The 14,490-nt window shown below is 37.2% G+C and overlaps 1 protein-coding gene across 3 annotated transcripts in view; it reads left to right on the top strand.

Annotated features, from left to right (window-relative positions):
• Nucleotides 1-7,656: 7,656 nt before the first annotated feature.
• The window catches only part of LOC124285246 (serine/threonine-protein phosphatase 6 regulatory ankyrin repeat subunit C-like), a 58,389-nt gene continuing 51,555 nt past the window's right edge, over nucleotides 7,657-14,490 (top strand). For 2 of the 3 annotated variants that reach the window (XM_046721446.1, XM_046721448.1), the window contains exon 1: nucleotides 7,657-7,747. In XM_046721446.1, the coding sequence (XP_046577402.1) occupies nucleotides 7,740-7,747 (8 nt within the window). In that variant the 5' untranslated portion in view covers nucleotides 7,657-7,739. The remainder of the gene's footprint in view (nucleotides 7,748-14,490) is intronic. The other variant, XM_046721447.1, reaches the window with a different exon arrangement.

Consider the following 14,490-nt stretch of genomic DNA (forward strand, 5'->3'; position numbering starts at 1 on the left):
GAACCCCCCAAGTACATGCGTACAACACTGATGAACCCCCTGCCTCCCCAGAACAAACTGGATGACCCCCACCCCCGCCTAAAATCATCATCATCCCTCTAGCCATAAATTATGAACGGTCCCTAAGATTAAAAAATTGTTTGTCATGAGCAATTAAAGGGGCACAGATCCAGAGCAATTTCTGTGGACTGGATGTTGCTTTTGCTATTGTTTTTCTCCCGTGAGTACCTGGGTGATATCCCAGAATTCTTGACTGGTTCGTCTGCTGCGCCACCCGCGTGCGCAATTGCTAGTATAAGTATAGACTGATCAACAAACAGGAAATCTTTTTTACTCGATAATATTTCCATCTTCATTATTTTGATAACAAATGAAAACATTTTGAAGTTTAACTATCTGCTATAGTGGTAGAAAATGTTAGGACTGAAAAATAACGAAGTCAATGTACGTCTATATATTTTGTCTTATAATCCAAATAAGTTTATTATCATATTTGTAGGCATTTTGAAACTTAATAAAATGCACACGATCTGCTTATACTTTTTGTGAATTTATAAAAAAAGGTAATTTAGTATAGCCAATAATGAGCAATCAATCAATGTATTGGCGGTTAAACCTTTGAAGGAAGGACGTTTTTACACATGAACTTTACGACAGGGTGTATTCAGTATAGATTAGTAAATCTACATACATAAACACTATCTTTTGACAAATCCACTAAAAGCGATTAATCAATCAGCGTGTTATCGGTTAATCCTTTGATCGATGTTTGTTTTGTAACTCAGCTGATAATTCCTCTTACTGCACTTCCATGCATATATTACATAACATGTAACACATTTGCCACATCAAACCTTAATTTATAATGTCGAGTATTTACTCCAGACACGAGAAATGCCAAATGGGAACCTTTGTTGGGTAATCTGAGCGGTGTTATCACTAATTATACCTGTTATAAATTCATTAACTGACCATCAAGTGAATGATGACATATAACATGTGTAGGTTTACCACCAAACGCGGGTTACAGCAAGGGAGTAGTAATCGCTCTATTGCATGCAATTTTGATTGTCTGAAAAAAAACTTATGGGCCGACACTGTTTTGAGGATACGAACGGAACTTGTTTTTAATATCATAGCATAAATAAACATCATATGTTTTACATGACATGATTGAATATCGAGGTAAAAAACACAGAAATAGGATCAACTTAAAATTGGAGCAGTCATTATTTACGGATATTTTCAAATAACGGGCATCTACCCTTCCTAATGTCCCACTGTTTAGGTTGAAGATATTCTGCCAAGGTGGTCAGCAGCCCAGTTCCTGTGTCCGTCACGGTCGAGGTACCTGCCTGCAGCTTGGCTTCGTAATTAGACTGTTGGCGAGAAACGTAAATCGCTCTGGATCAGTGCCCCTTTAAAGGTTCTTGCAACAGCGACCCCTGACTGACCAGCATTAAGCCTACCCATAGCACGTTAACCTTGACTTGAAAGACCTGGCATTTCCAAACAAAGATAAAAATGAAACGTTTAATTTGTTTTTGAAGCTCACATTCAATCTGCTGTTCAGTTGAAGCAAACATTCACCGAATGACCTGATGAATTTTCTTTTCACACGTGCATTTCGTGTGTATCATCTTAAAAGGCTACAATTTCACGAAATTAAAGCATTCACACTGTTTACTACTGTTTAATATACTTGTAAATATATTTGATTATACAGAAAAAGCAAAATGTCGAAATTTATCAGTGTCAATTTTTCAATTTTGCTGAGTATGATTTTGGAAAAAATACCTGGATGATGATGCTACCTGCATGAGAAAATACGTAAAAAAAGCACAAAATCTACATTTGGTTTTTAAGTTTTCCATTATAACCAAGAGTATAGTAAGGAATGCCGATAAATACCATTGTCACTGTAAGTTATTTTCCGTCAGCCATGGCTAACCCAGGATGGAAATGTTTAACACTAAACAACCCAAAACATTTGAAACACTTAGAATAATAATGTCAACATAACTGGATCTTCACCATGTTTTATTCACGTCTATTATGCAACAATCTTTTTATACTGTATACGTTTATTTTCTGGTACAGCGTGCCCTAGCTCATTGATATTTTTGATATTTTTAGCCGCTTCTAGTGTAAGGATAATATAGATAACTCCACAAAGAGTGAGTGAATATGGTTTTACGCCGCTTTTAACAATATTCCAGCAATTTCACGGCGGGGGATACCAGAAATAGGCTTCACACATTGTACCCATGTGGGGGTCGAACCAGGGTCTTCTGTGTGACGAGCGAACGCTTTAACCACTAGGCTACCCCACCGCCCCAAACTCCATAAAGAGATAAATAACCCCATCGGTGTGTCATATTTGTTAACGATAAAGCGTGTGTTGCTCACCATGCTTCCACCCAACCACCGCTGGGTGAACCCTATTTGTCGTTCTTAAAATTTCTAGTTACATCTACATATTCCTTAATAAACCTTTAACATGTTTTGTAATTTTATTTTATTATATGAAATTTAAATGTTAAGGGAAAATATACCTACTTTCTCTAAATTTACTATGTTAGTATATATATTGAGTATGAATAAAGTATTGGGCATAATAGCTTGCCATAACCCCATACCATTCTCGAGTATTGTCCTTGCAATACTTTAACATTCAAGACGTAAGCTGACGCTGTTGGTAGTGTCCTTGCGATTCCGTGACAATCTTCCTCCCCGGAACAGCTCTATCGCGCAGTAACCTGTGAAGATCCGGGTTAAAATTGGTCTTCAGTAACCCATGCTCGTAAGAGGCAACTAACGGGATCAGGTGGTCAGGCTCTCTGACTTGGTTGATACATGTCATCGCATCCTAATTGCGGAGATCGATGCTCATGCTGTTGATCACTGAATTGTCTGGTCCACACTCGATTATTTACATAAAGTTGGATTATTGCCGAGCGCGGCGTAAAATTAAACTCACTCATTCTATCGGGCACTACTAAGTTTTGCACTGCATATGTTATTGGGGCAGCAAGCGTGGAATTGGGATCAAGGCTTCAAGTAGCACTATTCATTTCTGCTGCCTTTTGCTACTAGTGATTTTTAGATTTGTATTTTATCCTTTGACTTTGATATTGAAGTGTACCTGACAAAGAAGTACAAAGTTACGAATCCCAATTCCATGTTATTGTTTTGATAGCTCAATAACTACTCTTGTAATCGGACGGACAGACTAGGCAGACATTCCCTCATCAAGTTGGATTGTGAGCCGTCACCTTTCCATCAACTCGTCCAAAAGGAAAGAAGTATCCGTTTCTTAAGTTTTAATTAATATCATTTCGATCACTGTAACTGAATCAGTCACCAATGCAAATGTATTTAAACATAAAAAACTCACGGATTACAAACATATTGATGACACAGTAACTGTTATTACCACCTGATGCCAAACTTTAGTTTTCAAATTACCTTCCATATATGTATTTCTGTAACCTACTATAATTATCAACAATACATTTTCTTATACTAAAACAATTCCATGTTTGTGTTTCCTTCATAGTATGTCACTGTATTTAATAAATGGGTCATGCCATTTATATTTCTTAATAACAACCAGTTAAAACAGTCACGGTTATATTGATTTGCTTTCACACTATGAGATTATTGGGTGGGGAATTACTGCATCAATGTATACTTGTAACTATGAGTTTTCAAGTTGAATATTCATATGTTTGTAACTGGCTTTCTTTAAACATCTTGGATACATAATGTGACAATTTACGTTTCACAAGCATGGTTACATATTAACAAACCACTCTTATTTATTTTAAAACAATACGCTGACCTATGTTATTGCAGAGATGAAGATATCACCTGACGGGTCGACCTGCGTAGTTTCAAGGTCATTCGACGTCAACCCGGCCGTTGAACGCTGGTCCCCAGACGGTGTCCTCCCATTTGTGAGAACTTCCAGTTGTGAGACACATTAATTTATGGTTCAGTGCACACAGTTGGTGCTTCCCCATTCCTACGATGAAAGTGGGAACAGCCCTGCTGCTGAAGAGTACCCGCAGGATAGTTCATTAATGAGTTAATTAACACAGAAGACATTGTTCGTTGAAGAGCATTTATTGTTTTCAATAAAGAACAAGTTAGATACTGAAATACTGGAAAAGATTATCATTTTATTTACACAGAAGAAATAGTTCATTAAATATTTCATTATGATTTATGATTCACACATTTTGATGATTAACACATTTGATTAACTATTATGATGTTTGCGTGTCATTATAAAACACTTTTGTACATGGGTCCATATTTGGAGATCTTGACACTTTTCATATTTCCAGTAGTTTGCCGACTGCATCAAGATACTGCATGTGATTTTTCGTTCCATCGGCGAGTTGATCTTTGAGTCTATGTAGGCGATTGTCTATTTCCCTATACACGCGTTTCCTCGATCGAGGGGTGCCTCCCAGGTCGAGTTGGCACAGCTTGGTCTTCTCTGCCTTCTCTATTTTCGGAGGCGGTGGACATCTTCTGGAGAATGGTCATGATCGGTCACATTCAAAACAAAGTCGCCGACTTTAGTGCATTTGCCGTTGCACGTTGTTTTTGTACATCTCCAATAGGTACAAATCTGGCGCTGCTTGTTCTTGTAATACAGGCAGGGATACTCTCCCCGTTATATAGTCACCTTGATACAGGTAACCCTGATACAGGTAACCCTGAAAGAGCACCTGAATACTGCCTCGTGAACTGGTGATATATTCTACTTGTTAAAGGCCTGCCATAATGGTGATCGGAAAGAGCAGTCAAATTTTAATAAATACATTTGGATTAATTATAGTTACAAGTTATTGCTAGATTTTTCAAACACGTAAATCTGAGTAGGTGGATTACTTTCTCTTTCAAATGATCACGAAGTTACCTACACAAAGCGTTTATTTTTTTAAAGCCATTTACCTGAGTAGGTAAATTACTTTATCCTTTAGAGTTTCATTAAGTTACCTACACAAGATTCAATTAAATAGCTAATCCCTAATTAGCTGGGGTTAATCCATTCTATCAGATAGGGGAGTAAGGTGTGTTTTCTTTGCTAATTACCTACTCCACTGTCTCACAACTGGGAGTCCTCACAAATGGGAGTAGACCCAAACATCAATTAAAGTGTTTACAAACAATCTAAAAATGAACATGGATACATTTTAAGAGTAGAAATTTTACTTGAAAAAGGTTGAAGGAACTTTGACAAATTCGTCCAGGAACAATAAGGTTCTTTTAACAAAGATCATAATTCATTACATGAATTAATAAAACTATAGTTAAGTAGGGTCACGTACGTGCTGAAGCATGAAACAACTGAAACTTCATCTCAGTTAAGAGGCTAACAGAACGATGGGGTCGCGCGCTAATCTGAAGTACGGTAATCCAATGTTTATAGTACAACCAGAAATTATTGAGAATTTAAGATTGTAATTTTTATTTTTTTTCACTCATTACTCACGTATTAAATGTGAATATTAGCAGAACATAACTCCAGATTCAAAGGCAGGTGAACAGTTAGTATTTTGTCAAGTCACCATGGGCAGCAATGCAGGCTTCAATGTGGCGGGGCACACTACTGATCAAAGAAGTTAGAAAGTCGTGGTCCATGCTGTCCCAATATCGGACCACTTCTTCTTTCATTTCAGCAATATTTGTCAGATTTTTCTTATTGACACTTTCTTTCATACGGCATCAAACAATTTCTATTGGATTTAGGTCAGGGCTATAGCTTGGCCAATCTAATGTCATATTTTGGGTCCGAAACCAGGCCTGTGAATGCTTTGAACGATGTTTTGGGTCGTTGTCCTGCTGGAAAATCCAAAAATTTCCATAGCACACGTGAGCAGAAGGAAGTAAATGTCCCTCGAGAATATCTGTGTACCGCTCATTCCCTTCAAATACACAGAGGGGCGTTGCCCCTAACGCACCCCACACGTTAAATTTCGGACTGTACTTTGGGCGCTGATACAAAGGTTTTTCAGTTTGTTTGGTCCAGAATTTCAGTCTATTAGGAAACAGCCACACAGAACTTTCATCTGAGAAAATCACATTGGCCCATTTAAAATTTCTATGCCGTAAGCACCAGTTCAACCTTCGCTCCTTTTGTTCAGGTTTCATGACCGGTGATGTAATTCTTCGACTTTTCTGCCAACCCATTGCATGCAGCCCAGTTCTAATTGTCTCCTTACAGACTGCAACAGTTCCTCAAGCAATCATATCCAGCCTTAAGTTTTCTAAACTTCTTCGTTTGGTTTTGGAAACAAGAATACCAAGCCGCCTCCTTTCACCGACAGTCAATTTTCTGGGCCTATCCGCGCCTTCCTGGTGCTCAGTGCCACATCCATTTGCAATATTTTTCAAAACACCATAAACAGTGGACAAAGGGATGCCTGTTCTACTTGAAATCACTTTAGCTGATCTGATGTCCTTGTTCTAATACTCTAAAATCAACTTCCCCTTCTCTAAATCATCCATACTGAGGATCGCTGAAAGGGAGATAACTCTTCACAAACTAATGAAAAAAGGATTAACGGAGTTGTCTCTCTTGAATGAAACCAAGCACTTGATAGCTGGTGAAGGTTGTTTAAACTAGAAATCCAATTAACATATTCCTAAAATTCTCAATAATTTCTGGTCATACTATATAGCAATAGGCTTTCGCGGCACTTCTAGCACAACTTTGGTTTTCGCTTTACCGGGAATAGGGAATATTGAAATTTTGATTTCCCGGGCCGACACCTACTGGAGACCATGGGAACTAACAGTACTTTGGTTCAGGAATTATGCCATCACTTTGATCACAGTGGGGGTACGTAAAGCTAGCTCATATCATCTTAAAAACACAAAAAAAATCCAGATTTCTACAGTGCTAGTACTTTACACTTTGATCAAGAACACAATTACTGAAGAATAATCTATGTTGATCATGATAGTAAACTAATCTAAAACATATATTGATATTTGAAAATTAATCTTAAACTTCCATTTCTCTTAAAAAAAACAATAAATAAACGAACACGGAATATGAATTTCAAATATCCCATGTGAGGAAATATATCTACACAGTCAAGCAAAATATGCTCGACTTTAATTCTCTCACCACAAGTGCTACAAAATGGAGGTTCCTGTTCTTTCACTAAATATTCGTGTATATATCAAGAATGGCTAATATGCCATGGTAACATAATGGCCGTGGTCTGGACTGGCAGCCAAGGCAGGTGCACACGACACCAAATCACATTCAAAGTCGTGTGTAAACAAATTCACGAAAGTTGTAGTTTCTAAGGGTAAGAATTTTGTTTCATACTATCAACCACGGCCAAACTGATGATTGTAATGAATGGGCGCAATGCCTTAATACGTTTAGTCATTGATTTCATTTATCTGAAAAAGTTTATAAATCATTTCCATTTCGTGATTTGCTTTTTTTATCGGTGTATAAAACAAAACAAAACAACAACAGAAAAGAACGTTTTGATACCTGAACGCAAATAAGTGTTTTCCTTGTTCGTGTTTTTGAGACATCTGGTGAATGTAGTCCCTGTTTCTTGGCACCGACATGATCCAAGTCATTGCAGCGGAAAGTCTTTTAGCTGTACAAGAGTTACGCCCCTTGGCACCATACCGAGCTACTGCGTTCTGACCTTTTAGCTTGCTGTCAGTTGGCAAACTCTACGCAGACAAGCACAATGTCTAGGTAGGTAGATGTTCCTTTACTAACATGTCATGCATGAACTCATGGTGTATTCCACAAAGCAACGTGCAGGTCGAATATTCTTTTCCGCACCATCCAGTCTATGGTCACGAATTGAGTCACTTGAACTGAGTGCATAAAGAACTGCACGTCAACATCGCGCTCTAATGTATCTTCTGCAGTTCTGTCTTGCATCGGTCATTGAATGCGATACTCTTCCAGTTTTTCATTTGTTGGTGCATGGTGCCACAAGACCATATATGGTCTATCAAACAAAGACGCGTTGTTATTTGTGCTTTGGTTCCATATATGGTCCCATGGAAATGACCAAGTCCAATAAGATGTCAATCCAGCACAATTATGTTTACCCAGCTTTGCAGGCCTAACATTGTGGAATTCATATGATATGGTATACAGCGTTGCGCCTTCTGACATGTGATGAGATCTTTTCTTCCATTTTATTTGTAACTACTTGAAATGAAAGATGGCAAATTTTGATTGTGGTCACATATAGTATGGCTGAAGGGGGTCGTGGGCACAGGTACCACACAGATGGGTAGCCAAGGTACTTTTCTGTATACAGACATGTACCCTAAACAAAGTCTAAATACAAAAATATTGCTGAAATATTAAGGCGTCATAATTAAAGATGACTCCATTTCCCAATTAATTCCAAGGTGAAACTGTATTTCTTCTTTGTTGATCATTAATGTGAGGATACACCCTTATATTCGGGGTGACTAATGAGGTAGAAAAAAAACTATTCCGATAGCGATAGTCTATTGCAACATACAAGGGTTGTGGACAAAAGGTCCAAAATTGAAAAGTCAAAAGGGCCAAAGAAAAGTCAAAAGGGCCAAAGGAAAGTCAGAGTATGTGACCTGTTCCCACATACTATTGCAACAGCTATTGTCTATTGCGACCAACTATTGCAGTACTACTACTATTGCAGTATTTTTTTTCCTTCAAGAATTGTCACATCTGAAGTCCTTTGCCAAATGAATGTATAGTGTAAATGAATTAAACACAAGTTGAAGTGGTCTCAGTCTCTTTTAATAACTGACAAGAAACTTGAAACCCAGATCAAGTAAACAGTTAAAACCTAAACTCAATGAAGCTGCAAGTCTGCACCCAATCATCCTGTATCTTGCGCTAACACTCATTCTGTAGCTAAGTAAAGTATGTTATGGTAAAAGCGAAACTCAAATAAGATGATTAGTATTTAACGGAGATATTAAAGACATGTATATTTTCTTCTTCCTTACCATAGTGGAGACTATTCTGGTGTTAAAAAATCCAAATAACTGTCATGAATATCAAAGAAGAGTTCCAGTCGATATCTTCAAAAGGTCACTTATCTTTTGGCCCAAAACCATGCCAGTGTGATTTCTAACTACATCATTGGTTTAAGTGATGTTCACAAAATACACTTGTTTGGAGACAAGAACATTTCCAGAAGTCGACAAGTCGATAATCTACACAAAAATTTCAAAATGAAGTATTTGAATGTTTTCGTTTCTTAAAAGGATTCCATGAACATATGTGGTTGATTCCAACGAAAAGTGTACGCAGCTACGTATAAGGTTTCCAAAACAGAATTGCTTGCACCTTGTAATTCTTTTTACCAAAGTAAAGTCAACATATTCGCCTCTTATGAAAATCAGTTGCCATCACTAATCTATAAAAGTGACAAGTTGGTGGATCAGTGAAGTTGAAGGCTCATTTTCTGAATTACCTACTGTAATGTATTGATTTATTCAACTTTGGATTGAGGATATTCATGTTATTCACATGCACGGGCTTATCGCATAGCTGGGTTAGAGATTATTTCAGGTAGAGTATAAATACAAGCGAGTGCTATGTGACATCACTCGGCAGCCATATTCCAACCTGGTGATGTACCTATATCGTTTCTCTTGGGGTGATTAAAAGTGTGTGAAACAAGAAGATGTTGTGTGCTGATATGAGAAGGTGATACACTACACCTACTTATAATAACATCATACCTTATATATCTTGTGATTAGATGGATTGTATGTTGCCTAACATCCAAATTTACTGTTGTTCTGCATGCTTAATATGTTAATGACTATAGGAAGTCTGAAGCCATATCATGGTTTATTTCATGTTTTGTAACCTCAAGCTTTACGAAAATAGAACCATTTTGGTACCTTTGTTTGGTGTAAGTGAGATAGCACCACTTAGTGTTCTTTTCACAAACAAATGATTGTTACATATCTATCTTATTTATCTGGGAGACAACAAATGGAACTTACGGTAAGTACAACAAATTTGAAAATGCATCAAAAGCTAAATTTTGGGTGGAAGACAAAAAAATTGTACTTGTAGGTAACAAATATCACATTATTCCTTGTAGAGTGAGACCTCAGATATCCGGACACATTTGTTTTTACGTAAATTGTCCGGATAATTGAATGTCTGGATATCTGGATTTTTCGTTTTCATACACCTCAAGGAAAATCCAAAATGTTTATGATCATCAAGCCTTTATTGTACATTGTAGCGAGCATATGCTTCGGGGTTGAAATCACTTCCAAAACATTGAATAAACAACTTAACAGTTTGAACTCAATGGTTAACTCAGTGTCAGCTAGGCCTACTAATCACCACCAATACCTTGCTGACCGGTCATTAATCCGGATTAGCAGACCATGTCTCGTGTCAAAACACGTGGCACTGTCGCGCTTCCCTTCACACTGTCAGCGGTAAATCAAAGCTTCGTGCGGATACGTGAGTCAATTTTGTGTTGATTTGGCCGGTTGGTTTGTAAAATATACCGTCCGGAAACGGAAACCGAATATCCATTATAGACAGTCACTTTTATAACGTAAGAGATTGTTTTTTCTAAAAATTGACCGGAAGGCGAGGTTTCCGGATATCTGGGGTCCGGGTATCCGGGGTCTCACTGTATGTCGTAAATGTTTATATATGTCAAACTAAATCATAGCTAGTTTGTTAAGACATCGAAAAGTTTGGAAATTGTTTATCTAAATGCATAGGATATGTGAATAAAGACTGTTTACAACCAGTTTAAGGCTTACTCTTTGTTTTGTCTCAGTGTATGTCCGAAACTAGCAATGTCATTTGGACTGATGGAAATAGAAATTTAATTAAAATCATTACACCTTAAATTATATTTACCAAATGTTTCAACTGACATTTGTATTCAAAGAAAGCACATCACAAATGTTCAAAACGCTTGAACTATTTTGGTATTTTTATGTATTCATAGGTAACATAATACATTTGTTCTGAATAATAACTGAAAACAATCTCTAACTAAGAACATCATTTCATCAAATCTGCTTTCTACACTATACTTTACTCTCTGTTCTGTTTCTCCCTGTATTCTCTATAAAGTTAATCAGCTTTCAGAAGTGGTTTTGCTCAATGTTTAGCCAAGGTTTTCAACTTGCAATTTAGGAATTAACGATGAAACAAACAAATTATTTGTCTTAAATGTGTCATCTGAGAATTGTATTCATAGAAACAACATTGCAACCATTGCAGATAACAGGACTGTTTTTGTTTTTCATATGTGTGTAGGTATCATGATCAGTTGGTAGGTAACTAGCAAATCCAACAAAGAACATCAACACAAATTTCTTTTCTGAACTGTTACTCTTTGTCCTCGCTATATCTGTATTTACAGTTCATCAGCTTTAATTATCCATATTTTGCAATGACAGTTGCTATTAGATAGACATTTACAGAACGTTTCAACTACAAAAACGAGTTACCTACGAATAAGACATACTTTTGACAAATCTAATTACTAAACCCATGCAACTAACCTCTACTACAGTCTCAATTCCCCTATGTTCACAAGTGCATTGGTGACAGCCCTCAAAAAAGACATACAACTTCAAACACACTGAATGATATTACCTACAAATACGTAATGTTACCAACGAATACACACGTTACCTACGAATCTACCGTTTATCGCATCATACCATGCAAACTTTTACTTTTATCACCAAGATCAACTTGTTTTCTGACATTTCAATCAAAAAAGAATTCATTCTATCACTATAATAAAGTCTAAACCACAAGCTGCAGTGCATCCCTGAATAGAACATTTTTATTGAACGCTGAGTTATATAGCCATTTGAAATTCCAAGGAATCATTTCAATCTATCAACAGGTAGTACTGCATACCTAATTAGTTTTATGATCTGCAATAATTTTTAAAAATTATAAATTATGTTATAGCAGTGTATTGTGTTCTCTATTTCATTTTGTTAACAACGAATACATGTTACAAACAAATAACGTGACCCACAACCGGATAAATCCCATCGGGACACCATGTCTTACTAATTGAAGCCCCCATGTCAGTTCCACTTGCAGTCTGATGCCTTTTTCTACAATAATAAGATTTAAAACCTCACTAAAATTAAAGTTGGTTAGTTGTAACAGGTGTCATATGCATTATTTGTTATTGTGACATGGGTTTATTCATATATACATTCTTACAGAAAATGTAAAATACACTTATTAAACACCAAGATGTTGTCTGGTCTCATCTATGATGACTTCCAAAAGGAACACATGTAAAGGTAGCTAACTCCACCAATCTATTTTTTATTATTCTTTGTATAGTATATTTATATCGTGCACATATCCATGCAACTAATGCATGCTCAAGGCGCTGGTATTGTTTTCCCTCGATCATTGGATGTCAATCTCAACTCCCTGGGGAGTATTCAACTCTTGCATCCACTAGGCGCACCGAGTTATTGTGGCTTTCTCATCCTAACAAGGTACCCATTCACAGCTGGGTGGACTAGGACACATAGTCACAGTACTTTGCCCAAGTTCACTGCACGTTGCTGTACCCGCAACTAGGTGTTTGCATGTATTCATGTGGCCACCATCTGGTCATATACCAATGGATTCGTGGGTTCTTCTAAGTGCACAGGGTTGTGTACTGTACACTAGGGGTTGTGACAACACTGACAGAGTCTGCACACAAAGTTGACTCCAAGGTGTTTACACCCGGTCACAGGTGTGCTCGATCCTAACTTAGCTGGATCACTAGCCTGGCGCCTTAGCCAGCTCGCCCACCACGCCACCTACTTGAATGTGATCAGTTGTTGGTACTTTTAGTTACATTTGGGAGTTAAAATTTACGTACAAATACAAGTTATTTTGTGTGATATCATCGTAAAACCAGCACAGAAATTGTGGCACACGTACATCTCGTGGCCCTTTGCACTTGAACTTAGGATATCATTCACTAATGTGTTCGTCTGTGAAAGCATCAACACATTTAACAATATTTGTAGGTAACATGATTTTTTTACCAAATCAGACTTTGATTTTCTAACATTTTTTTAGATTATTACTTGTGAGAAATATTATGTAACGCCATTGCATTTGAGTGCTTTACATATTAATGCTGTAAAAAGTAATACACAACATAACCTTGTGTTGCATTTTCATAAATTGACAGTCATTGTAAACTGTATTTGTAGGTAACACAATAAAATACCGCTTGAAAACAAATTACCAAAAATCACAAATTAAGCCGTAGACGAAATCATTTCAGGGGATTTATTCACGAAATGTTTGGCAATCAGATTAATAAACTTCTGTTCATCCAGTTTGACTAGTATTTAACACATAACATGTTTTCAACAAAACATTTGTAAAATATAAGTGAAAACGAATAAAAATGACCTGTTTTTTGTCTCCCTAAGCCAAATTTATAACTAAAAATAGTCATGCAATATATATCCCGAATCGTCTCACTTGACAATCGTCTCCGATGTGATGGGCACCCCGAAATAAGTGAAGATAGTAATACTAAAATGTTATGGGCCCAAACATGTTGTGTACACTTTTCTTTGGAATCGACCATATGTACATTAAATGAAATGTACATTTCTGCCCTTGTAGCACAGTTCTGAAATTATGAATTATCAGATATATACTGCAAATTTCACTTCAGCAGACAGAAAAAATTAAGATGACGTAAAAGCGACATAAATCGTTCCAAGCAACCTTATTTCAAAATCGGTAAAATCATCTCTCACATCCAAGTTTGACACTAAATCATCCTGCCATTACTCTCATTCGTAGCGCACATTTTACAATCGGACTTAATGGCTCTAAATAATTGTAATACTCCATACAGTCAGTAAGGTTTGACTGAGAGGTGAGGTGAGGTGAAGTGAAATTGGTTTTAACGTCGTGCTTGAGAATATTTCGACGTGCATGCGTGTGTATGTGTATGTGCGGCTGCTTGTACTAGCCCAGACTTAAGCTGGTTTTATGGTGCTAGCCCACTGAGATACCATGCCTCAGTGAAGCATGAATACCCCACTCAGACACATTATACTGACTCCGAGCTGACCAGTCCTTGTTGTACCCATTAATGCCGGGCGCCAGGCAGGGACCAACAAGTACAATATTTTAACGTCTTTTGGTATGACGCGGTCAGGAATCGAACCCACAACCTTTCGCTCTCCGGGCGGACGCTCTAACCACTACACCACGGAGGCGGTCCGTTTGACTGAGAAACAAGCAAACCCACTTTCAATTAATTGATATCTAGTAACTGCAAATAAAATCCAACACTCTGTGCTTCTCAACGACATACAATTTCAGCATTCTTCGAGATTCACCTACAGGAACAGGTTCATCTGTCTTGCACAACACATTAGAATCTGGAAACCATATGACATGACCACATTTAGGGCACTGAAAAAAACTGCTTT

The sequence above is a fragment of the Haliotis rubra genome, unplaced genomic scaffold, assembly GCF_003918875.1.
Source record: "Haliotis rubra isolate DU_JTF1 unplaced genomic scaffold, ASM391887v1 Scf356, whole genome shotgun sequence".
Taxonomy (NCBI): domain Eukaryota; kingdom Metazoa; phylum Mollusca; class Gastropoda; order Lepetellida; family Haliotidae; genus Haliotis; species Haliotis rubra.